At 41.8% G+C, this 25,922-nt stretch overlaps 1 protein-coding gene across 35 annotated transcripts in view; it reads right to left on the reverse strand.

Annotated features, from left to right (window-relative positions):
• The window catches only part of CLASP2 (cytoplasmic linker associated protein 2), a 184,312-nt gene that overhangs the window by 75,065 nt on the left and 83,325 nt on the right, over nucleotides 1–25,922 (reverse strand). For all 35 annotated transcript variants that reach the window (XM_033057754.2, XM_033057745.2, XM_033057675.2 and 32 more), the window contains 4 exons: nucleotides 11,811–11,890; nucleotides 5,439–5,531; nucleotides 4,664–4,809; nucleotides 2,433–2,568 (listed from right to left, as the gene is read on the reverse strand). In XM_033057754.2, the coding sequence (XP_032913645.1) occupies nucleotides 2,433–2,568; nucleotides 4,664–4,809; nucleotides 5,439–5,531; nucleotides 11,811–11,890 (455 nt within the window). The remainder of the gene's footprint in view (nucleotides 1–2,432; nucleotides 2,569–4,663; nucleotides 4,810–5,438; nucleotides 5,532–11,810; nucleotides 11,891–25,922) is intronic.

A 25,922-nucleotide genomic window follows, 5' to 3' on the forward strand; every position in this document is an offset into this window, starting at 1 on the left:
CTTCAACTTTTCTTAACTAATTGTAGACATAAACCATTACCATTGTAATTCCAAGTAAGAGTAATGTGGTTCAAACAAATCTATTTTCAGTTAATTTCTTTAGTCCTTTCTTGATTAAATACCTACAATAAACAGTCCCAAATACAGTGTGAAACAGTAGGTTAATTTTAAAAAATCCAAGATCTTAAGAAGTACAGTACTGAAGAATTATTACTCTCGTGCATCACTACAGCTACAGGATATAAACATACCAATCACAAAAAAAGTAGAGCTAATCATCAGCTCACAGAGTACTGCCAATTTTAGAATTAGGAAGGAATTAATCAAAAATTCTAGAAGAGCCTAACAGTTACATTTGTTTGTTCTGATACACTTTTAAATACAGTTTTAGGGGGTTTGTTTGTATTTTGCATAGATTGCAAGTTGAAAAGAGGCATATGACTTCCAAAAAGGGACAACGGGCAAATTGGGAGTAAAAATGAAGTTTTTTACAGATGGAGAAACCTGTACATTCAAAGTCTTCGGTGCTATCAATGTTGTAACTTCTAGAAAGCATTTTGCAGAGGAATCAAAACCTCAGGGTTGCTTTCATTCAGTTTTTAAGGTGGCACATTTCATCTGCTACTCCTTTGAGGATGCAACGATTTGTGCTTCCTCACAAACCACCTTGAAGATCAGTTGACAAACCTGAATCCCACCTCCTTCTGAAAAAGATTTCTGCCACCATGCCATCTCTCCATGATTCTGTCCTTGCCCCACCACCTTTTTTTTAATTGTCTTCCTGACATAGTAAGTGTCAAGAAAGAGAAATCAGACTGCAGTGTAAGAGCTTCCTGGAGAAGAAATATGAAATCCAATGAAGGCACAAAGATGAGTTTAAGGTCTTCAAGATCACTGGTATAATACAGCCTCGAGGAACTGAACTGGTTGTCACTGGATTCTGGTGGGAGTTGACGAGTAAAACACTGACTCCAAAAACTGCAGTACCTTGGGTACTAAATATTCAGTTGATCCAAGACCCCCTGACCAACACTCATTTAGTCCAAAGGACAAAAGTCCAAAGGGGCATGGGGCTGCACTTCTTATTGATATTTATTTCTGAAATATAAATTTTCTGCCAAAACACCTCACATATGCCATTTATTGGTTGGATATTTGAACACTGTGGATAGGATTTTCTTGGTTTTATGGTTCAAATCCACTATGTTAAATCACAGTTAGGCAGAACAGAAATTTAAACAAAATCAGGGCAACTATAGCTGATAAGTAAGCTTGTCTTCAAATGAATTGAACCAATAAAGCCAATTTAATATAATTGGTTAATGTTTATAGTTTCTTACATGCCTGATCTTGTCTTACACTACTGCAAACAGTACTGTTCTCTTATAATTTTAACTACGCTGTATAGGTGTACTCATTTCCTCACTCTCAAGTTTGTGCCATCTCGCAGTGCAGTATAAGAGTCTGGGGAAAAAATGCCAAGGTATTCTGTCTTAGACCAAGTGCAGATGCAAAGGTCATGCATACAGAGGTCTCAGAGCACATTTGCAGTGGCACAGACAGACAAAGTACACATTCCAAATCATACTGAAGATGGCAAGAAAAGGTGTAAGTGATGAAACCTCTTAGGTTTTCCAACGACTTACAAAATTAAACCCAAGGATGAGATCACAGTAAGTGCAGTAAGTGCTTGGCATTAAGAAAACCGCAACTTCTAATGTAAGAAGCTATAGGATATCTCCCACTTCATGTGAAACACAAAAATACCAATACAAGTCCCAAAATTCTAAATATCTTGCTTGAGACACCAGTCAGTAGAAGATGCTCAAAGAACATTCTATAGAAAACAGCTAAGATAGAGCACTTCTCTGTTCCATATGCTATAGCTTTAAGGACTCAGTTTAGAAAGTTCTTGAATTAAAAAGTTCAAGTCTCCATTGGATTTTTCTTTCATGAAGTTGTGCTTTCTGAACTCATCCAGGTGTGCGTAGCCTCTTCAACATTTTATCATTAACTCCATGGTTCCAATTCTTTTGGGGAGGGAATGTATGCAGAAAGAAATACCTTTATTTTGTTTTTTGCACCATGCGAATTCTCACAAGTTTCTTAACTACTAGCTTAATTTTGTTTTTCAAAAAGGCAGTTAAAAGCAGTTATACTTTGAAACACACTTGGTCTTTTTTCAATTGACACATTACAAAAAAAATCCAAAACAATGAAAACAGACATGCTTTTCATACATATTCTTCCATCTTTGCTATGACAATACTGCCAATTGGTTACAATGATATATAATATTTGTCCACCCATGAGAAACATTACTCCTCTGTTTAAGAATTATTTAAAAACCTGCATTTCAGAACAGTTTTTATCTCTGCCAAGAGCCACTATCTGAAAATTTCTAGCAGGCAAAGTGAGAGAGGAATACCTACCCGAATAATGAACCTGATGGCAGCGCACCCAGAGGTTGCCATCACTTTGGCGCTATTGGGAACCAGGTTAAAAAGAGTAGGCACAATTGCTTCAGCTCCATGATCAAACTTGTTTCCCAGAACAGTTGAAAGGTGGCTGTTAAGAGAAAACATAAATTATTTCTTAGTCTTAAAATAAAAAACTTCATTGTGGATTTTAAAGATTAATCTTAAAAAAAAAAATTCTCAATTTCCAGGCACGCTAAGAACTGAAACATGAATAACTTTATTTCATCATGAAAAACAAATGCTACAACTGGAAAGCCTAAATTTTCATGTCCACATAAAGCATAACTGTGTTTTTGCTTTTTAACACACTTTGAGATGTATAATCTAAAATTTTCAATAAATTATTGAGGTTTCTTTTCTTTTGAATGCAGGCAGAACTACTAAACTCACTACAATCGGCCAACCATAAAATTTGACTCCCTTGTCTGTTTAAAGGTTACAGTAATTTCACGACTATAACGCGCACTGGATAATAAGGCAGACTTCCGGGTGTCGGCAAACTTCCAAACTTTGTCCACATATAAGGTGCACCGGACTATAAGGAGCACTTTTTTTTTCGCAGCGAGGATCTGCGCCACGCACAACAAAGTAACGAATTAGTAATGGAATCGTGTGATTTACTGCCAGGTGCTCAATTTGCAAACATTTTTCACAGATTGGTGTAGCCTTTAAACGCAGTACCAAGTGCCCTCCCTGTGCGCGGGCCCCGGCATTCCTGCCCACCCCTAATGCTGACTGGCACGGCAGGCGAGGCGCAGTTTGCACCATGGCTGGGGGTGGCCGTGGCTCGGGGTAGCCATGGTTCGCGTTTCCAGGTTGGCTCGGGGCTGCCGCAGCTCGGGGCTCCTGCGGCCACCCGCTCCCGCCCCGCCTCGCGGCTTGGTGCTCCTGTGGCACCGTCCTACCTCGCGGCTTGGCTCGCAGCTTGCACTTCCATGTTGGCAAATTTCCCAACTTTGTCCATATATAAGGCGCACCAGATTATAAGGTGCACTTCCGGGTTTCAACCACAATTTTAGTCAAAAGGGTGCGCCTTATAGTCGCGAAATTACTGTACTATTTCAGTTTTAACAAATATAAATACACATGCCACGCAGAGTAATTTAACTTTACTTGGTGAAAACAAATCCTTCTTTTTTGTGCAGAAAGACTACATAAGAAGAATTTGTAGCCAGCAGCAAATGATACATCAAATATATCAAAATTTTAGGGATCAAGGAAAATTCCAGGTTGTTAGGCCTGGATGACAACATTTGCAGAGTATATTTACACTGCTCCTGACTTCATGTTAGGAAAAGTTATTTTCTCAAAGTCGCAATTTGCTTGGGAAGGTAGCTGTATGCTTCAACATTTCCCCTCAGTCTGTTCAAACAGGAGACCAGAATAGCAAACTGTGAACTCTGTGGTGTTCCTGTTTCAGGTGACTACTGAAAAACAGGAATTACATTAATGTCTTTCCAGGGGATAAAAAAAAGTTATGGAAAACATGGAAATGGGAAAGACTATTCTGGTTTTCTCCTCTGCCCCTCAATTTAAAGTAGTCCACAAGATGCTAATGGTGAAGATTTCACATCAGTTTAGCCATGGTTTCTAAAATTATCACAGTCTTGCCCAGAGAGACAGCCATGGAAGTGTTCAAGGCTAGGCTGGTTGGGGCTTTGAGCAACATGGTCCTGTGTAAGGCGTCCCTGCATTGCCAGGTGGGTTGGAACTAGATGATCTTTAAGGCCCCTTCCAACCCAAACCTATTCCATGATTCCATGAGAGGTATTACCTCATCAAAATGTTCTTTGCTCAAACCACTATAGCGCTATTTGTGTTGTTTTCACAAACAGTCTCAGCAAAGTGCTGTGCCTGTCACCCAGGCATGTGATCCTAAGTCCCCAATATTATTCATAGCCGCTTGTATTAAACTGCACTAATGATGACTTTGCAATGATGGTAACTTGGTTATTCTCATACAGTTTGTTGCAGGAATATCAACTACATGTGTCCCCTAAGACAACAAATTCCTTTAGGCATTTCTTTTACTCTGCAGCTTCCGACCCTGGCTTGACTCTTTATCGGTCTAGCGTACAGCACGTCAACAACAGAATCTCTCCTGGAACACTGATAAAGCACCTCTAAGCCAGCCCCACATTAACACCCTGCAAGGTACACAAAGGCACACAAACTGTACTTACGCTACAGTAATGCAGGCTTCTCTAACAACCTGGGATCTGAGATCCTTGGCTGACAGCTTGAAAGCACCATCCAACAGCCGTAAATGCTGGAAAAACCCATCGTACTGTGCAGCTCCAGCAACAAGCAAGGACCGAACCTTCTTCAGCTAAAAAAATGAATGCATTTGGGTTACGACACTGCCACTATGAATTTAAAAATTTAAAAAATGAACAGCTTCACTGTCCAAAAATACATATAAGCATGTCTTTAAAGCAAAATTTTCAGAATACATGGCAGTAATTTAAAAAATCTGTACAAAATTTATATTAAGCTCTAGAGCTTAAAAGAAGAAATCTGAGAATACAAATACATGAACACAATTCTATTCACATGCCTGTTTATAAAAACTAAGATGCTACAAAACTGATTAAAAATATAAATGCTACATACACACGAACATGTTAACCCTGTAGGTGGAACTTTTCATAGCCACACATGAGGTACAGAGGCAAGCAGTTAACCTGTAGAATACGTATTCCCATAAACACCAAACTTAAACATATATGACAGCTTTTAGAAAAGCTTCCACTTAAACGTCACCAAAAATATATTTTAGACTTTAAAAAATACTCAAACTTACTCAGTATAGCAAAAATCAAGGTACAAAAACTAAAATAAAATTTCTTTCATTACCTGGAGTGTAATGACTTTAGGAAAAAAACATTTTAAAATATCTGGCTGTCCATGCTTTATGAAATACACCCACCCAAGTTTGAAACCAGATAAAAAGTTTACCGCATTAGTTCGCTGATCCCAATCATGTTTGTCATCTGAGAGAATTTCCCTGATTTTGTTCAATGTTTCTTCAAGTTCTCGACTAGAATAGATCTGAAATATTAAAAATAAAAAACCCCAGAAACTTTATATTGTTAATATCCCAGGTAATGTGATGAAGAGAAACAGTTTGAGAAGAGTGTACAATTCTAGTCCCACAGATCTTACTCTCAAAGTTCCAGAGATCTGGGTTAGAGTTATAAATGGGCATTTTAAAAGCCAGTAATGAATATTCATGACAAAAAAAAAAAGGCTGAAGAAGCCACATTTGCCTTTTAACATTTTCCTTTCCTTTGAGTTCATCACAAAGATTTCACTCTTCTCCTTTGTGATGAGCTAATCATATCCACTACTTCATTAACTCCACTTAAAAATAAATAATTCAATAGGAGCAGAGGTTTTAGATAACCTGCTGCAATACTATTGAAACTCAGTTGCATTTTTATACTCACTCTTTTAATGAAAACCAACATTTTAACTTTTTGCAACTCTTTTGGAGCTGTGATTCTCCAAGAAGCTGTAAGAACACTAAAATTTATAATTTGTCTGAAAAATGAAATTAAAAGGTTTCCACAGCTTCTCTATGTAATGTTACTTTAAAACTACCATTTATAAGAAAAGATTTTTAAAGAAGAAAATAATAAAAAACCCAATAATAAAACGAAAAAATATTGTTGTCAAATAAGCTGAATTCCCTTCTATTTTACTGAACATAAGTCAAAAGATGCTTTTTTCTGCTTCTACTGCATATGCAAAATTAAAAGGTTTTTTTTTTTTTTCCTCTGGACTGAGAACAAATTTAAGAGAATATAAGCAAATTACTAAACAGAAACTTAATCTGGTCAGGGTTTTGGGGTTTTTAAAAGTATTTTCAGCTAAACATTTCCAGTTTTTTCAATCACATGTTTTGGCGCCACCTGAGACACCTTCAAGACACAGGGTTGGCAGATACGGGTCAGGACTTCAAGGAAACTCATAGCTTTCTACAGTGAAAGCTGGACTCCAGCATGATAACTTACGTAGGTAGCACCTAAACAGCTAGGCATGATGCTCCCTCATTATTTAAGTACAAGATAAAATTTTTGTATGTGCAAGAGTACACACAGTAAACAAGAGCCAGCGGTTAGGACATCTTACTTTTTAACAGCTCTGTCTCTTGAACACACTGTTCTACCATGCATATATGCGTCTTTGATCTTGCCATTAAAACAATGCAATGTCTTTCTTCTGTTCTGCAGTTAAGCTGAATTATTATTTTCTTTAAAAATATCTTAATTTCCCAGGCATCTTCACGTTACTAAAAGGGTTATTTCAAACACAGTCTAGTTTTCCAGTTTCCTGAGCATAACAAAGTAATTTAACTTACATAAGATACGTAACCTTAACTATATTGACATCTATTCTTTTTCCAAAACCTTAACAGAACATGGTTATGGAGGTGTGCATTTTTCATGCTGGACTATGGAGGAGGTGAAAGGCATCAGAGGTCTGAAACACCTTCATATTGGGTTTTCAGAATAAAGAGGGTAGGAACTTTTTCAGAAACAGATTAATGAGTACACCCAGACCAGCTTCACTAAAAGGTGGAAAATTATTTCTGAATATACTTTACCAACAAAACTGAGATTTTTATTACCACACAGCTTTGCGAGCTCTTCCAGAATACACTGTGGAAGCAGCTTTGCAGCTCTATACAGGAGATGTGACTGCATCTATAAACCTAGAAAGCTATTTCTCACAATTACTGTTTCCTTCACTAGAAGTCACTAAACATCTGTTGTATAACTAACTTAAAATGAACAAATGATTTAATGAAATAAATCGGGTCCAAGTGTAACAGATTCCCTACTCCACTGCCCACAAAACCAACAGAAGTTTTCTATCACCATTTAATATGTTTGTGTATACTGGTAGCCTATTAGCAGTTGTTACACAACTCTAGTTTATTCTTACACTAATTCTGTAAGTACTTTACTCTTAAAAAAAAAAATTACAGTAATTTCACGTGTATAAGGCACACCCTTTTGACTAAAGTTTTGGTATGAACCCAGAAATGCACCTTATACCCTGGAGTGCCTTATATATGGACGAAGTCGGGAAATTTGCCAACCCGGGAGTGTGAGCTTGCAGTAGCCCCGAGCCCAGCCCAGCCCACCCGGCCCCAAGAGGGGCCAGGGCCAGGGCCGCTCCCTGGCAACAGTCCTGAGCGGGGTCGAGCCAGTAAACCCCACGATCTGTGATTTGTCACTAATTCGTTACTGTGTTGCGAGTCGATCCTTGCTGCAAAAAAAAAGTGCGCCTTGTATGCCGGTGCGCCTTATACATGGACAAAGTTCGGAAATTTGCCGACACACAAAAGTGTGCTTTATACTCCGGTGCGCCTTATACTCATGAAATTACCATACAGGTGTCTCAATAAGCTTTTTTATCAAAAAGATATTCCATTATGAAAGAATATTTTTATTTTTCTTTGAAAGTGTGAGGGACTAATCACTGATTAACTCAAGATGCAGCTTTACATTACTGTGACACTTCATGCCATCAGAATTCATTACATGATTCAACTTCCTCAGGATCTCCTTTTACCATAACCCACTTGGACCTGTCTCTTGCTCAGTTCAGAGCTTTAATGTACAAAAAGCTCATCCTACAAGTGGAGACAGAAAAATTTCTCTAGAAACTCAGCATTGCAACAAGAACAGAACAGGATGATGCCTTTTAATGATATGGTATTTAACTGCGGATCGCTAAATGCATACTCAAATCTCAGTCTGAAGTCCTGGTCAAGGTACAAAAAACTTTTCAAGCTGTTTCATTAAGCAAATTCTGAAAATAGAACTTTTTTGTTGTCAGCCTCTGTGTGATAAGAGACCATACTGTATACTTACTGCTGCAAGACTATAACATGCTGGGCACCAGACAAATACAGAAACAACTTGTTCAATGGGTTAATGTCCACCCTATTAGCATTTCTAGGTAATGAATTAAACTTTAATTACCTGGCACAAATAGAAATGGACTGAAAAATATTCAAATTGGCATTGCAGTGTAGAATTGAATAAATGGTATGATTTTATTTTGTCATTAAATGAATACCATAATTCCACTGAAAAATACTCTATTTTCAAGGTTATACATACCTATTTTAATTTCACAGGAATAAAAGACAGTATTTTAATAATTTCTTTTTTCCCTGCCCTCAACTAATTATACTTCTAGGAGGTCAAGATGAGATTATGTTCAGCCAATGACATAATGCATTTTTTCCTCACAAGTTCCCACATCAGACTTTACAAAAGGAACTGAACTTGTTTTAAAAAAAAATTTAGCTATTAATAGGAGTTAATCCTTATAACCAGAACACAGAATTTTCTTTCATTTCAGCAAAGGTTTAAGATGTAAAAACATTATGGTTGTAATCTTGAATATGAAGGCACAGTCCTGTCACTACAGTATTTTTTGGCATACAGATCCATCAGACTACATCTAAAAATCACCCATCTTCTTCATAAACCGCTGCTATACATACAACATACATACACCTCATTAAAGGCAACTGCAACATCAAAGACAGAAAAATCAAAAGCTCAAACACAAGTAAGAATAGTAACTATACAAATGGAAAGTATTTTCAATATGGGCATTAAAAACTGGGTACAAGTAAACAATATGACATTCCTAAACAAAATGAGCAGTCATATATATGAACAGCTGATTAGAAAGTCAGACCTACCACTGGAGACTTTTAAGGATGACTTAAAACATACCCACCATATGGGTAGATACTATAAGTAACCTCAATTTATTTGATTAATTCAGATGCATTGAATCTTGATCCAGAATGGAATCTGGTTTTCCATACAGTTTACTTTCTTAATTTCACTGAAGCCAGTATTCAAAACCATAAATGTAATGAAGACAAAAGAGACACAGGCCCAGAAATGTCCAAACAACTCTCTCTCCTCATGCTGTCCTTTGCTTTAAGGATAATTTGGTAAACTACAGGTCATAAACATTCTTTCTTCACAAGTCTAACAGAGAAATTTTCCACTTCCTTAGTAATTAACATGGTTGCAAAATGTGAAATCTGCTTTGGTATTTTTTCTTGAAAGATTAGAGATTGTCCACAACCAGAAGCATGAAGTTGGAAGAAGGAATAATGACCTCCTTGGACAGGAAGTCAATATTCCTAAGGAAACAAATAAAATAATGCTTTTTTTCCTTGTATGCTCATCCATGAAACAAATACGTAATTTTGGAGTAAGTCACACATTTCTCTTCTGTCTCCTCACCTCAGCTCCAGGGAGATTAGTAAAGACAAAGGTCTTTCTCCTCTATCTCTTGCAGTGTAGAGAATGACCTACCTTCCTAGGCCATTCAGCAGCCAGAAAGAAAATAACATGTTGATCCTTGTCATTTGGTCACCCCACTTTTGCTCCTGCAATGTTACCAACCAGCCTGAGTAATTAGAGAACTCTGCTTTGGACTGCAAACACTAAGGCACTGAACTACAATTATCATGTTCTCTGTTCTGTGGAATATGGCTCTGCTCAATAACAGGGATAAAAACTATTAAGAGCTTGTTGCACGTTTTCGTCCTCCAAAGAACTCTTAACACAGCCTGAAGAGCAAAGATACAGTAATTTCACGAATACAAGCTGCAGCAATTTGACAAAAATTTTGGTGGAAACCCGGAAGTGCGGCTAATACTCGGGGGCGGCTAATATGTGAATAATTTTCTGACATTTACAACCTCAGAAGTGCCAGCCAGGGCGCCGAGCCGAGCACCTGCCAGTAAAAGCCGGCATTTCGCGATTGTTACAAAGTGTTACTCTGTTGCCCTGGCTCCCTGCAGGCAGCACAGGGGGAGGGGAGAGAGGCAGGAGAGCTCTCTTCTTCCCTCCTCTGCCACAGTGCGGGGGAGAGACGGGGGGACCCTGTGCCGCCATTGCCGCGGCCCGGGGAGGAGGGGGGGAGCTTGTGCTGCCATTGCCGCAGCTCGGGGAGGAGAGGGGGGGCTCTGCCCCCGCCCTCCGCCGCCGTGGCAGGAGCAGGGGGTGCTCCGTGCCCGGCCGGTGCCGCGGCGGGAGCGAGGCGTGCTCTCCGTGTCGGCCGGCGCCGCGGCGGGAGCAGCGCCGGGGCGAGTGAACCCAGAGGCGGTGGTCAGCCCCTAGTGGCACCACCGAGCTGGGCCACCTGGCCCCGTCAGCAGCCCCTAGCGGACCGAGCCTGCACAGCCTTAGTTGAGCCAGTAAACCCCCTGCCATGCCGCGGTTCTGTTAGTATTTGGCAACTTTGTTGCACGCAGGTCCTCGCTGCGAACGACAGAGCGGCTTATATTCAGGTGCGGTTTATTTATGGACAAAAAACGAAATATTTGCCAACACCCAGAGACGCGGCTTATACTCAGTGCGGCTTGTATTCGTGAATTTACTGTACATAAAGCTCTAACAGTGTTAGACAAAGACTTCCATAACATGACAAGGATCATGGAGATTTGAGCGCACACTCATGAAAGCAGACAGTATTGCTGCCTGCAGAAGCAGATCTAACAAACAACTATGTTTGGGAAACAAAAAATGAACAAAAGTACATAGCAAGAAAAGGGAGTCTTACAAAACCCTTCTGTCATTTGGGAACCATGGTTTAGTGAGTCTTTAGTTGTGTTCCACACCTCAACTGCCCAAGGAAAATTTATTCAAAATAGCCTTCATAAGCTATTATATTAAATGACTCAACTTTGTGAAAGTATGCAATACATGCAATTCCCACACTAAAAGAATAGAAATTAAATCTGATCTTTTAATTAAGAACTCAGAATCCAAGAAGTTCATTAGTATGAAAATAATGCACTAGATTTAATTTTTTAAAGGATTGCTAGATTAAGGATATGTATACCAGACACACATTACAATTACAAATTTGAAAACAAAATTATTGCTGTTTAAATTATTTGCCTATATTATTATTACTTGATTACGCCTTGTAATTGCAGTCCTAAACTTTCCAAATCTTATGTTAATCTTTTTCTTATTAAAACATCCAATTAATTTCATCAGCTCCCTGAAAACATTTGTGCAAAGCAGTAAGGCATTTCAGCCAAAAGAGAATGTGGTAATAATTAGTAGGACAATAAAGAAAAGATGGCACTTTTTTGATAACTACTGGAAAAATATAAAGAGCTTTCCATGGATAGTCTAGGGTCAGAAAGAGGGAAAAGTAATGATGCTTGCTTAGAACACTGCAACATTACGTGAACTTTAGAAGCAGGTTAACACATTATTACACATAAGATATTTCCAAAGACAAACATGAATATACAGAGCATCTTACCTGTACAGTAGGAACATCTGTAAACGCCTTAATAAAATCATCCTCATCCACAGCTCCAGCTCCTCCTTCTTTAGAGGAACCTAAATAAACACAAAATACTGTTAAACAGGATGTAACGTACATCAAGGTTTTAAATCTCTTACAACCATCTACCACCATACCTACTTTCAAACATTCAATATATCTTTAATATATTAAAGATGTATCAAACATTTAATGTATTTTAAAATGCTACACTTTTGTGTAGAATTGTACACGATGTGTAGAATCACAAGACCTTGAACTCTGATTTCATAAGAAAAAAACCTTTTTTTTTACCCAAAATGAACAATTCCAAGTAATCTCCAATTTGACAGATTTTAATGGAGTCATAATTTTTATTTTTGTGTCTAATTGGAAACATGTTTCATATAACAATCCTCTAGCAGCCGTTTGCATTCAATTCTGAGACCAGCACACTGACAATAAAAATGTTCTACAATAAAGTTCCAAATTTAAAATTATTCACCAGAGCAAAGAGTTATTCATCACTAAATGGAATTCTTCATGATGAATTTTCATCTTAACATATGTGCCTTAAGTAATTAGCCCTGAAAGTTTGGGAGTTGATTTTTGTCTTTTTCAGTATTCTCACATGGAGCTAAGAAGTGTGACGTACATTTCTTAGTCTTAAGGTTACAACAGCTTCAACAACGAAAGAAAAGACACTGAGAAGAATTTGTACTGGAACAAAATCTGAACTTTCGTGACCTTGTTTTCAGACCTCTCACGATGGAACTATTCTCCCCTTACACCCAAAGATGCCCAGCAGAAGGACGAGGGAAGAACACTGTCAAGTAACCACCTGCTAGTTTCACAGCAATATATGTTGCACATTTCATTAAAATCTTGTGCAGAAGCTAAGACAACTCTAAACAAGGAAACTATTTGAAAACAATGCCTGGATTTTGCTTTCCTGCAAAAACTCAGGTTATCAAGAAAGCCCCCTTTTATAAAGAAATTAGCTCAAGTTTGGTTATCAAATCAAAGAATAAGATCATCAAGTCCAGGCTATGCTACAAGTCTAGAACTCCAAGCAGAAGGTGAAGCTTGGCAGAATCCTAAGTATCTTCAATAATTACATCAGGAAGGTAATATGACAAAACATATTACAGTAAATTCACTAATACAAGCTGCACTGAGTATAAGTCGCATCTCTGGGTGTTGGCAAATATTTCGTTCTTTGTCCACAAATAAGCCGCACCTGAATATAAGCCGCTTTGTCGTTCGCAGTAAGGACTCGCGTGCAATAAAGTTGCCAAATACTAACAGAACCGCGGCATGGCAGGGGGTTTACTGGCTCAACTAAGGCTGTGCAGGCTCGGTCCGCTAGGGGCTGCTGACGGGGCCAGGTGGCCCAGCTCGGTGGTGCCGCTTGGAGCTGGCCACCGCCTCTGGGTTCGCTCGCCCCAGCCTCGCTTCCGCTGCGGCGCCGGCCGGGCGCGGAGAGCGCGCCCCGCTCCCGCCGCGGCACCGGCTGGGCACGGAGCACCCCCTGCTCCCGCCACAGCGGCGGAGGGCGGGGGCAGAGCCCCCCCCCTCCTCCCCGAGCCGTGGCAATGGTGGCTCGGGCCCCCTTCCTCCTCCCCGAGCCGCAGCTATGGTGGCGCTGGGCCTCCGTCAGCTCCCCGAGCCGCGGCAATGGCAGCGCGGGGCCCCCCCGTCTCTCCCCCGCGCTGCGGCAGAGGAGGGAAGAAGAGAGCTCTCCTGCCTCTCTCCCCTTCCCCCATGCTGCCTGCAGGGAGTCAGGGCAACAGAGTAACACTTTGTAACAATCGCGAAATGCCAGCTTTTGCTGGCAGGTGCTCGGCTCGGCGCTCTGGTTGGCATGTCTGGGGTTGTAAATGTCAGAAAATTATTCACATATTAGCCACCCCCGAGTATTAGCCGCACTTCCGGGTTTCCACCAAAATTTTTGTCAAATTGCTGCAGCTTGTATTCGTGAAATTACTGTAACTACATGCACAGAATCAGTCCAGGTGAACATATCCTTATTGAAAGGAAAAACGAACTGTCATAGTAAATGAGAATTTGGGAAAAGTGCCTATTTCACAGTAAGGCCAACAGGATAGATGGCAGAATGTCCTCCCAAACAGAATACAACTGCAATGGAGGCATCACACAGAGAAGACACATATTTTGCTAACTACAAAACAAATAAAAACCATAAAGAAAAAGCATTTAAGAGGCTGAGTGGTCAACCAGCACAAAAAGCTAGAAATTCTTGATGAATCAAATTTTTGGTGGTTGCACTGTAAGAATCGTGGTTTACAGTCCCTGATCTTTTAATTATAGTGAAGGAAATCATGTCTGCTGTGCTTGTATACATGTGCAGTTTGGCAGCACAAGGGATGCACTACTACTACAAATTTGGTGGCAAACTTACTCGATTTCAACACTGCTGGGCAGAACAAGATCTCTCACATACCCTCATGGCTCATTAGTGCAAAACCACAGAATCTGGATACAGTATCTGCAGGATGATATAGGAACAACTAACAGATTTTGAGTGCCTTAGCTCAAGGATGCTGTAAATACATGCTGTACACAACACATTTCAACACGTGTATCTCAAACACCATCTGTCACAACTGCCAGTGGCAACCAGTAGAGAAAGAAGAAATTATAACCATCTTCTCCTTTCAGAGAGTAGAGGGAACAAACCCTTCCATAAAGTTCATGAGTACTTGACCAGCTAAAAAAATGAACAGGAAAAGATCCATTTACACCCAGAACACCCTTCTACCACATAAACTTGTACAGCTCTTCAGAGTACCCTCATCAGAGCAGAATTCTGGGGAGAGAAATCTTGAAAGAAGTACAGTAATTTCACGACTATAAGGTTCATCCTTTTGACTAAAATTTTGATCGAAACCCGGAAGTGTGCCTTATAATCCGGCGCACCTTATATATGGACAAAGTTCGGAAATTTGCCAACCCGGAAGTGCGAGGTGCGAGCAGAGCCGCGAGAGCCGTGCCAGCCGCATGCTGCGAGAACAGCAAGCGCCACGCACTGCAAGAACCACACCAGCTGTGAGAGTCACACCAGCTGGTGCTGGGGGCGGGTAGGAGTGCCGGGGCCGCGGCACGGGGAGAACGCCTGGGACTGAGTTTAAAGGCTATGCCAATCCATGAAAAATATTTGCAAATTGAACATCTGCCAGTAAACCCTGCGATTGCGCGATTCCGTTACTAATTCGTTACTTTGTTGCACACGGATCCTCGCTGGAAAAAAAAAAAGTGCGCCTTATAGTCCAGTGCACCTTATATATGGACAAAGTTCGGAAATTTGCCAACACTTGGAAGTCCATTTTATAATCTGGTGCGCCTTATAGTCACAAAATTACTGTAATTTGATCCAGAGGCATCATATTAAAGTACGTGGTACAAACAGCTCGTTCGATGCTCAGAACATAACTGTTAAATAAAGTACATAAATGTTGGGCTAAAAGTACAAAAAAATATTGCTCAATTTATATTTGGTAACAGACCTTTACCAGTCAAATTAATTTTTTTTCTACTTTAGCAAATCTTTTGACAAAAATTTCATAACAAAAAATTTCCCTATGATAAAAGGGCATTTCAAAGCTGATACAGAAACTTAGGATCAAAAAATACTCTAAAACTTTGTTTCACTTTTTGTTCCTAAATTCTTTTTTCAAAATATTTCCCTAAAAAAAATTTAACTATTTTCCAATACAACATGCATCACAATTTAACATTAGTCAATGCTGAAAGGCATACTGTTTCTCAGATGTCTTTTATCCCTCAGAAATCTCTAACTGCAGGCAGTAACTATCTTACTAAAGAACATATCTGGAATAAAATGATGGGAACTACAATTTTTTTTTCTGAATGACAGCAAAATGTTACACACCTTCATCTCAGCTAATTCAAAAGCTTCATTTCTTATCTATCAGAGACTGAAGCAAAAAATGCAGATCATTCTGGACTGAAAGAAAAAACTACGGTTACCCTTTTGGTTTTGTAGGTTAATAAACAATCAGCAGCAAATCAGGAACAGACAGCAGCTTCAGCTCTGCATGGGATAAATGGCCAGGATAAGCTCAAGGACTTACTCAGTTTTTCATGTAATAGGTTAACTGGTAACTTCCACTCACTCCTACTGACCTCTCTCATTCTAGAACTGGTACAGCTGAGCACTAGGTCACAAAAGGGAGGGGCTAAACTGAGAATAAAATAAACAGGCCAAGATGAATAGTTTCACTGAGCAAGTTCCCTAGTCTGCCTCACTGTGGGGCCACACAAACACTAAGGCAACACAGTCCAGTGGCTGACTCAGGATACAAATAAGCTAGCAAAGACAGGGAAGGAAATTAGCCCAGACAGTTTAAAAACATACAGCTGCTGAAAGTCTAAGTATAGGCTATGGAGAATAGAGCAATATTTAAAATTAACTCAAGGAAGAACAACAGCAGAAGCTACACGGCGAAATGAACAGCCTCTCTCACAAGATACTGAGTTGAGTGGATCTAAGGAAAGTGCTGATACTAAACAAAAATAAACAAACAAACAAACAAACCAAAGCACACAGACAAGCTATAAATAACAGATCACAACCATACCAATGACCAAGACATGAAACCTAATTGTTTCTTCAGCATGGTACTTGCAATAATAACCACATTCTGTTCCCAGCCACAGTGGGCAAATGTTTCAAAGGCTGTATTTAATTATTTCTTTGAATGTACACTCTGCTGTCCGTTGGTCTCTGTAACCGAGATTTTTCCTGAATCTTCTGCAGCTCTCAGTCTTTGCAAAATCTACTTGTTTGTCCTTGGGTCAGGCCTTGTTACTTACTTTTAAAGTGATATCTGTTGGCTGCCAGGGAAGGAAATTTCCAGTGCTTCATGATCTGAATTACAACAAGGGTGACTTTCAAGATAATGACTCTGATAATGCCCTCTCGTATAGACCGATTTCAATCTCACTAGCTCAGTAAGGAGTCTCATTATCTTTTCAGGTATCATAAGATCACTAATATAGTCTAGAATAGCATCTTTTCATATGCACTTTTTGTAAGTCTGCTTTTATAAAACAGGAACCAAATGTTCAGAAAATTGGATGGAGATTGAAAAGTTTTGAAAATTCCCTTCAGGTTTTAGACTACAGTAATTTCACGATTATAAGCCGCACCATTTTGACTAAAATTTTGCTCCCAAACCAGAAGTGCGGCTTACATTCAGGAGCGGTTTATATATGAACAAATTTTGGAAATTTCCCAACCCAGAAGTCCGAGTCAGCAGCAGCCCTGAGCTGAGACGGAGCCCGCTCGGCCCCGGGCGGTGGGGCAGCGGTGGCACAGTGGCAGCGCTGCCTGGCCCCAGGGGGCGCGGTGGCGGCACCAGCCGGGCACGCCCCTCTCCCTCTTCCCAGCAGCACTGGCCGGGTAAGTCCCTCTCCCTCTTCCCAGCGGCTCCAGCCAGGCAAGCCCCTCTCCCTCCTCTCGGTGGCAGCAGCCGGGCACGTCCCTCTCCCTCTTCCAGGCGTAATTGGCCAGGGATGCCCCTCTCCCTCTTCCTGGCGGCACCGGCCAGGCAAGCCCCTCTCCCTCTTCCCCGCAGCACCGGCCAGGCAAGCCCCTCTCCCTCCTCCCAGTGGCAGCAGCTGGGCACGCCCCTCTCCCGCTTCCTGGTGGTAGCAGCCAGGGACACCCCTCTCCCTCTTTTCGGCAGCACCGGGCAGGCACGCCGCTCCCCTGCCTCCTGGTGGCAGCGGCAAGCGGGGCTGGGGCCACTCCCTGGTGGTCGCCCCGAGCCGAGTCAGTAAACCCCGTGATCACGCGATTCTGTTACTAACTAGCAACTTCATGAAAGTTGCACGCGGATCCTCGCTGCAAATGAAAGTGCGGTTCACAATCCGATGCAGCTTATATACGGAAAAAAAACGAAACGTTGCTGACATCCCAGAAGTACTGGTTATAATCGGTGCGGCTCGTAATCGTGAAATTACTGTATTGAGTTAACTAAAGCCATTTGATATACTGCACATAGAGACCTTGATGTATTAACAGATTCTAACATTTTCATGTTTGAGAATCTGATCTGTGAACCTCATCTGACAAACTTGATTAAAAACCTCCCATAAAACAAGTAAATAAATTCTTCAATCTAAAGTACCTGTATGAAGTACAAAGGTGTTCTTTCATCATCAGGTGACAGAGTCAGTAAAGATGCTTTCAGCTTACCTGCTTAAGTTAGGAAAACATCTGAGAGTAACTAAGAAGCAGCAGTTGTTCCAGTAAAAAACCACTTTGATCAACATTAGACAAGACTTTCTTTTTTAAACAAGTTTCAGATAGTTATACTGACAAATCCTACAGGATGGATATAATTAGATGGACTTAGATAAAATCACAGTAATTTCACAACTATAAGGCATACCCTTTTGACTAAATTTTTCCCCTGAACCCTGAAGTGCGCCTTATAGTCCGGTGCGCCTTATATAATGGACAAAGTTGTGAAATTTGCCAAACCAGAATGTGAGCCGCAATGGGGGGCGGTGCCGTGGGAGTGCTGAGTCGCGAGGTGGGGCGGGAGCGGGCAGCCACGGCCGGTAGGAGCCGCGAGGGGAGGGAAGGAGCTGCCGCCGGCCCTGGCCCGGGCGGAACAAGAAGCCGGGTGGCGCCACCCGGGGTGTGGGAGGAGCAAGAAGCCGGGCGGTGCCGGCCCCGGCCCGGGTGCGGGGGAAACGAGAAGCTGGGCAGCCTTGGCCCGGGCGTGGGGGGAAGAAGAAGTGTGAGCCCGCAACAGCCCCAAGCAGAGCCCGCCCAGCGGCGTCATTGGAGCAGTGGCGGCGCAGCCCAGGCGGCTGGGGGAAAGCGACGTGGCAGCACGGCCCGGGCGGTTGTGGGAAAGTGGCAGCAGTGGCGGCATGGTCCCTGCGGCCGCGAGAAAGCGGTGGTGGCGCAGCCCCTGCAGCTGTGGGAAAGTGGGGAGAAGCGGCGCAGCCGCCGCCGCCGTGGAAAAGCGGCAAAAAGAGGTGCAGCCGCTGCCGCAGAAAAGCGGCCACAAGCGGCGCTGCCGCCGCTGTGGAAAAGCAGCAAATATCGTCGAAAAGAGGCGCCACCACCACTGCTGCCGCGGAGAAGCGGCAAAAAGGGGCGCGGCCGCCGCCGCCACAGCTGCCGTGGAAAAGCAGCCACAAGCGGTGCGGCCACCGCTGCCGGAAGGCAGCAAGAAGCACCGCCACCGCTGGCCGGGGGAAGCTGGGACGCAGCGCGGCCACGCAGTGGGAGCCAGGAGTCGTGCCAGCCAGCGCCAGGGGCAGACGGGAGAGCCGGGGCCCGCTGCACGGGGAGGGTGCCTGGGGCTGCACTTAAAGGCTACACCAATCATTGAAAAATGTTTGCAAATTGTGCACCCGCCTGTAATTCGTTACTTTGTTGAGTGCCGCGCGGCTCCTCACTGCAAAAAAAAAAAAAAGTGCGCCTTATAGTCCGGTGCGCCCTATATGATCTACAAAGTTGCGAAATTTGCCAACTCCCAGGGGGGTGCGCCTTATAGTCTGGTGCGCCTTATGGTCGTGAAATTACTGTAGGTTAATTTAAGTAAATTGTAGTGTTAGCATCATTTACTGGTTTTGCTATACAAATTAAGAAAGAGATCATGCTGCTAATTGCCACAGGTCTCCCAGTAAAACTTTGGGGAAGGACCAAACCATGAAGAGCTGCAGCAATCCTAGCTTAGACAGAAGTTTTCATCAACTGAATTTCAGCTGCCTTGTGTCCATTTCCTGAGAAAACAGCAACTGTATCCGCAAACAAGTAACTCCTCATTCTCCAAAATCTCTCTGTTATTTTAAACTTGAGAAATTACCTTATTGGGTTGCTCAATACTTTTGTCCTATGGTAGTTATTAAACTGGATATAGGGAAACAGGAGAGTGAGAGAACAGCAAAAGGAATCTGTACCAGTCTCATTGGCTGCTGTAGTTCACGGTTCAGTAGATCAGCCTACAATGCCTCTGACTGAAGTTGAAATTGCCTTTGACAAAGACATCCAGGTAGACAATTAGCATCAGCAAACCTGTTCAGTTGTTCCAACACAAGCCACCAGTTTTTGAAATAAATTTCAGAAATGTGTTTTAAATCATCAGATACAATACTAAACTCAAACAAATCCCTTTCCCCTGCCAGCATCTGGACTGGCAAAGCTTTCCTGTTGTTTTTAACCAGCTTAGAAAACAATTCAAGGGACTAAGTAGAGTAGAAAAGTATTCACTAGAAAGCCCACTTTAAGGAAATTGACAGATTAATTCTGTCATGTTCAGCCCCATGACTGACATTCACTCTGAACTGACATGTCCACCCAACTTCCTCCAACGCCAAAAGTCATTGTCCCTGAGGCACCCAGAAAGTCATTCAAACTGAAACAGCAGTATAAACTGAACAAAACTGCAAAATATCTTAAAATACCTTTACAATACCTTGAATTCCTTACTTTATCTGCCTAGAAATTTGGCAGACACGGGTAGAGAACTTCCCAAGACAGCCCACCTGTATTGCGCCTGTTCCATTAAAACATTCCTCCTACAAGCCAGAAACATTGCTCGTGAACAGAAGTTTCCACCCAACCAGTAAGTATGCTGTCTCTGACGGCTGAGACACTAAGCAGATGTCTCCACACAATTATACACGCCATGAGAGAACAGGAGGAACAAGCAGAAATTATGAGTGAGCTGCACTCACAAGGAAGAAAGTGGTGTCAGGTTTTCAACTATTAGAATAGCACATCTCAAGTCTTGACGTGTGACATGTTAATCAGGTACAAATACAGGACTCCAGTACTAAGAGGAAACACAAAATAATTCTTAGGTATACTGAAGATAACAGCACCATCACACATACTGTAAAGTTTGAAGCCTGGATATGGAGGAGCACAAGTAGTTCCATGAGCAGCAAGAACACAGATGCCTGACTTTTTAGGCTTATCTCAAACTGATTAATGTTGGTTTCTACTCAACTGGAAGCTCATGCAGTCATCTTTCAACTCATGCACAATGTTCATGCTCCCATGATAATCTTTCAAAGCACTCATGTATTTCTTTTCTCTGTTGGCACTCAATTTTCATAAATAATTAAAAGGACATACATGTGTGGCCTTGGTCCATTTGTTCAACAGGTAAGTTTTGAAGTTATGCTAATTTTTGAACATGATAGCATTAGTCTTATTTTCAGTTTTTAATGTAACTCCTATTTAATAACCTACTTACATTTTACTTTAATTTGATCCTAGTTTTATTTGAATGGGGAAAATTGCACTAATTATTTTACATTACAGAAATTACTGAGAACAAACAGAAACAAAAACAATTGATTTGTATCATCTGTAATTCTGATGCCAAAACAGAATGAGATTTGTGATGCTGTGACATAATAGTTTCAGTAATATAGAACTTTCATTACTGTTGTCGGTACCCATTTGTGTATTCCATTCTGGAATAATTTAAACAGACACTTTATTAACAACAATTCACATCACCTGTCACCACAAATGACACAATTACCATTCTTACAAGTTCTAGATAATACATTTTTATCTTCTACGTCTAAAAGTTCACTAGAGCAAGACAGAAGATCAAAGTACAGTAATTTCATGATTACAAGCCGCACCTGATTATAAGCCACACTTCCGGGTGTCGGCACCTGTCATGGGTTACAATACAGGATATGATAAAAGGTATCTATTCTATCACCATCTGTTGAGGGTGGGGGCAGTGATCCTTATCTCCGTGGGAGATATTCTGCTAATGGGCCATCCATTGAAACCAGGCGGGGCATTGTTCTTTATCTTTTTACAACCCATCCTTCCTCCAGGGAGGTATCTTCTGCTAATGGCCCATTGAGTCCCACTGTGTGTGATAAAATTACTTCATCCCACTGGAAGTTGTTCCAGCCAGGGGGAAGAGCCCAACATTTCTTACCAAGATAAAAACAGAGGTTTTGGGACACTAAGGTAGCACCTTTCTCCACTGGACTCCAGAGGAAAAAAGGATTTCTGCACATCACCACTGGACCTTAGAGAGAAACTGTACCTTCTACACGATCACTGCTTCAACTGAACCACATCTGTAACTGCAACCACCATTTAATCGAACTGCTACAACACCCTGCCTGATGGGTTGTACTTTGTCAGGGTTTGGAGTTTGTTTCTTTGTAGTACTCTATTTCTTTTTTAATTTCCCTAGTAAAGAACTGTTATTCCTAATTCCCATATATTAGCCTGAAAGCCCCTTGATTTCAAAATTATAATAATTTGGAGGGAGGGGGTTTGCATTCTCCATTTCAAAGAGAAGCTCCTGCCTTTCTCAGCAGACACCCTTCCTCCAAACTAAAACAGCAACTTTTCATTCTTTGTCCATATATAAGCTGCACCTGACTATAAGCCGCACTTCCGGGTTCGGAACAAAATTTTAGTCAAAATGGTGCAGTTTATAATCGTGAAATTACTGTAACTTGACTTTAATGTGTTGGGTTTTGTCTTATTTTTAAAAAACATTTAATGTCTATGTTCCAAAAAACCATTTCCAACACAGGTGTAATATTTGCATTACAAAACTAATTTCCATTGCTTGCTTCTCTGTTTGAAAGCATATACCACTGTCAAAAGAAATTAAACAGGTTTCTTAAGACTCTTCTCCCACACACCAACACACCACCCTACAAAGAGGAATCACACCTGCTACTATGCAAAGCAGCAATGCAGGAACGTTTTGGAATGGTCGTCTTTGCTTACTCTTCAACACAGACACAATACACAATGACTCCAAGCAGTAGGGTCAACTGATATTAGTCCATCTTCCTCCTCCCTCCTTTCTCTTTTTCCTCTAGATTAACTTGCATGTAAATATAAACAAATTGCTTCCCCTTCCTATTGCTTGAAATACTTAGTACTCAGTGTCAGCAGCTAAACAAGAGCTGGGTTGTCTTTCTTATTCTCATCACTGTCTGGTGCAACCATGATTGCTAGTAAGATGTCTGGGACCAGAACCCCAGGTAGAGATGTTCACAAGCAGGCTGGGCTACATCTTGCAGTGTGCTTTTATCTCCAGACCTCTTCATTCAATTCCCCTGGTACAATCTCCCTGTTTAACCATTTATCTGTCTGATGTAAGACTGTCTGATATAAAATCATGCTTATACCAACAATAATGAATGCTACAATCTAACTGAAACTTCTAGAAATTAAGTGAAAAACGGGCTAATATGAATTATCACTTGGGTGACACACAAAAAATAGAGAGACTAATAAACATGTTTGCTTGTTTTCATTCAGATTCCTTATTAAGGTGGATTTTTCAATCCCCCTGCTGAACACAGCTGCAAAGGAAGGTTGCTAAAGGAATGGAAGCCCCAGTGATGGCACAACCATTTATAACAGTGCAAGGAGAACAGAGCACTGATCATATGAAAGGGAACCCTAACCTCAAGTGACATTCAGGGGAATAAACAACAACAAAACTGAATCATTCTCAGAGGATACAGAAAGTTGAAAATCCTCCTACCTCCCTAAACTCTGGATAAGGTTAAAAAAGCTGCAGTTCATGACCAGAGGATTGCAATCCAGGAATCCCATGGGCAAGGATCTCTTGGGATGGAAGTTAATTGACATTAACTGTGGGGAAAAGGAAGCAAACAGGCATTCTGTAGCAAATTTTCTGATTCAGACTCTGATACCCAAGGCTAATCTCTAAGGCTGCTCAGAATGACAAAAAGACTTTTTAACTGGATGTTGAAGAAAAACCCTTGATTTTTGCCACCACTTAGAAATCAAAAAGGAAACAAAGTGCCACAGAATTTCAGGGGTGCTTTGCTGACTAATATGACCTCAGAGTAGCTTTATGTCATACAAAGGGCCAGGGTAGAAAAAGGAAAACTAAAAAATCCTAGTTTATTTTACACAACATATACAGCACTTTGGAAATCACTTCATGAGGGCTAACAAGAAAAATAGAGGAAACATTCTTAAACTTACTTTCTGAAGAATTCAAAATTAAAAAACAAAAAAAACCTTGCAGGCATTGCTCATTACGAATTCTTTTTCGTTTTTTGAACGAACTTTCTTGAGACTGGAGACAATCGATACAGTGAGCATGAGTCTATCTTGCTTCAAGTCCATTCACTAACAATCTGTATTTACAGTTCCACAATTACTGAAACCCTTTTAACACAAATGTTTCTTAACTACAGCATGTAGTTTTAATGAGGTTAACTTCAACTGGTTGAGATTTCACCTTTCAGTCTCACATTTGTTTTATGCAGAGTCTTTTAATTTAAACTTTTTCCTACTAAAGCCTCTAAAGGTTCCAAAATGTCTTCTGCTAGGAAATAAAGGAAAAAAAAAAAAGAAAAAAGCACCATTTTAATATTTTTCAACAAAAAGCTGTATGTCTGTTACTGAGAAGAGGAAAAAAGACTAATGACAGATAAACATAATTTAAAATTTCCTAAAGCTGGGAACAGCTTCCTACAGTTCCTTCATGTATAGCATTACTACAGTTCCCACAGCCTTCTACTGCCAAACTGTTCACCTGGTTAAACCAGGTTTTCCAGTTACTTGATTTCTACAGATATGTTGTTTCAGAAAGTGTTAACAGTGTTGTCAGTGTTAAACAATAATCAATTCATAACATTGCCATCCTGTCAATGTATTGAAGACTTCAAAAACCCCAATGAATTGTAGATTAAAATACACCATGCAGTTATCTTCCTGCTGAGAACACCGCAAAAAGTATGAAGCTCACCTTGTTTCAAATTATAACAATAAGAATAGCCCCACAGAGGTTTTCATAAAAAAATACAAAAAAGTTCATCAGCAAGTATTTCTTCCAAAGACCACATAGCTCTTTTGAACAATCACCATTTCTACATTTAATCCATTTTAAAGACTACTGACCTAAACTGACATGTAGGAAAAGAGAAGACGCCAGAGTTCTTGTTGAGGCAGTCTGAGATTTCCTACTAACACTTATATAAAGCTTCCAAATGGTATACAAGCAGGCAATTCCCTAGAAGACTTGTAACAGGGCTTTTACATTTGCAAGAAAACTTGCCAAAGACCCATAAGAGATCTTAAACAGCACAGGGACAGAAATACAGCTCATCACTCATGTCCTTTTCTACTATAAATTATGGTGTCCCTTATGATTAAAAAGCTGCTGGTGCCATATTGCCAAGAAAGAACCCCTGAATTTCCATTTATGCAAGGGCAGAACACAGAGTGCACATCCTCAGTAAGAAGGCTTGAAAGCAAAGAGTTATTTCCAGAGAATCTACCACCTGAATGAAGAGCTGAGAGCAAGTGTATCAGAAGTAAGTAGATGAGCTGTGTGCTTGCCAGCAAACGTCTAACTTGGCAGGTGTACTGACCATGGAATAAGAAATTGGTCAAAGTACAGTAATTTCACGACTATAAGGCGCACCCTTTTGACTAAAATTTTCCCTGGAACCCGGAAGTGCGCCTTATAGTCCGGTGCGCCTTATCTGATAGACAAAGTTCAAAAAAATTGCCTACCCGGAAGTGAGAGCTGCGAGCCACGGGGGGAGCCGGCAGGGCCATGGCTGCCAGGTGGAGGTGGGACGGAGCAGGGGCGGGCACGCCCCGGCCCTGTGGAGGCGGAGCCGCCCCTCCAGAGGCACCCCCCGACCCCGTGCAGGCAAAGCCGCCCGTCCAGAGGCACCCCCCGGCCCCATGCAAGCGGAGCCGCCCCTCCAAAGGCACCCCCCGCCCCCGTGGAGGTGGAGCCGCCCCTCCACAGGCACCCCCCGGCCCCGTGGAGGTGGAGCCGCCCCTCCACAGGCACCCCCCAGCCCCGTGGAGGCGGAGCCGCCCCTCCACAGGCACCCCCTGGCCCCGTGCAGGCAGCACGGAGGGGCGGCGGCCATAGCCCGGCCCCGGAGAGGCAGCACGGAGGGGTGGCGGCCATAGTCCGGCCCCGGAGAGGCAGCACAGAGAGGCGGCAGCCATAGCCCGGCCCCGGAGAGGCAGCACGGAGGGGCGGCGGCCATAGCCCGGCCCCGGAGAGGCAGCACGGAGGGGCGGCGGCCATAGCC

The sequence above is a fragment of the Catharus ustulatus genome, chromosome 1 (genome assembly GCF_009819885.2).
Source record: "Catharus ustulatus isolate bCatUst1 chromosome 1, bCatUst1.pri.v2, whole genome shotgun sequence".
Lineage (NCBI taxonomy): Eukaryota > Metazoa > Chordata > Aves > Passeriformes > Turdidae > Catharus > Catharus ustulatus.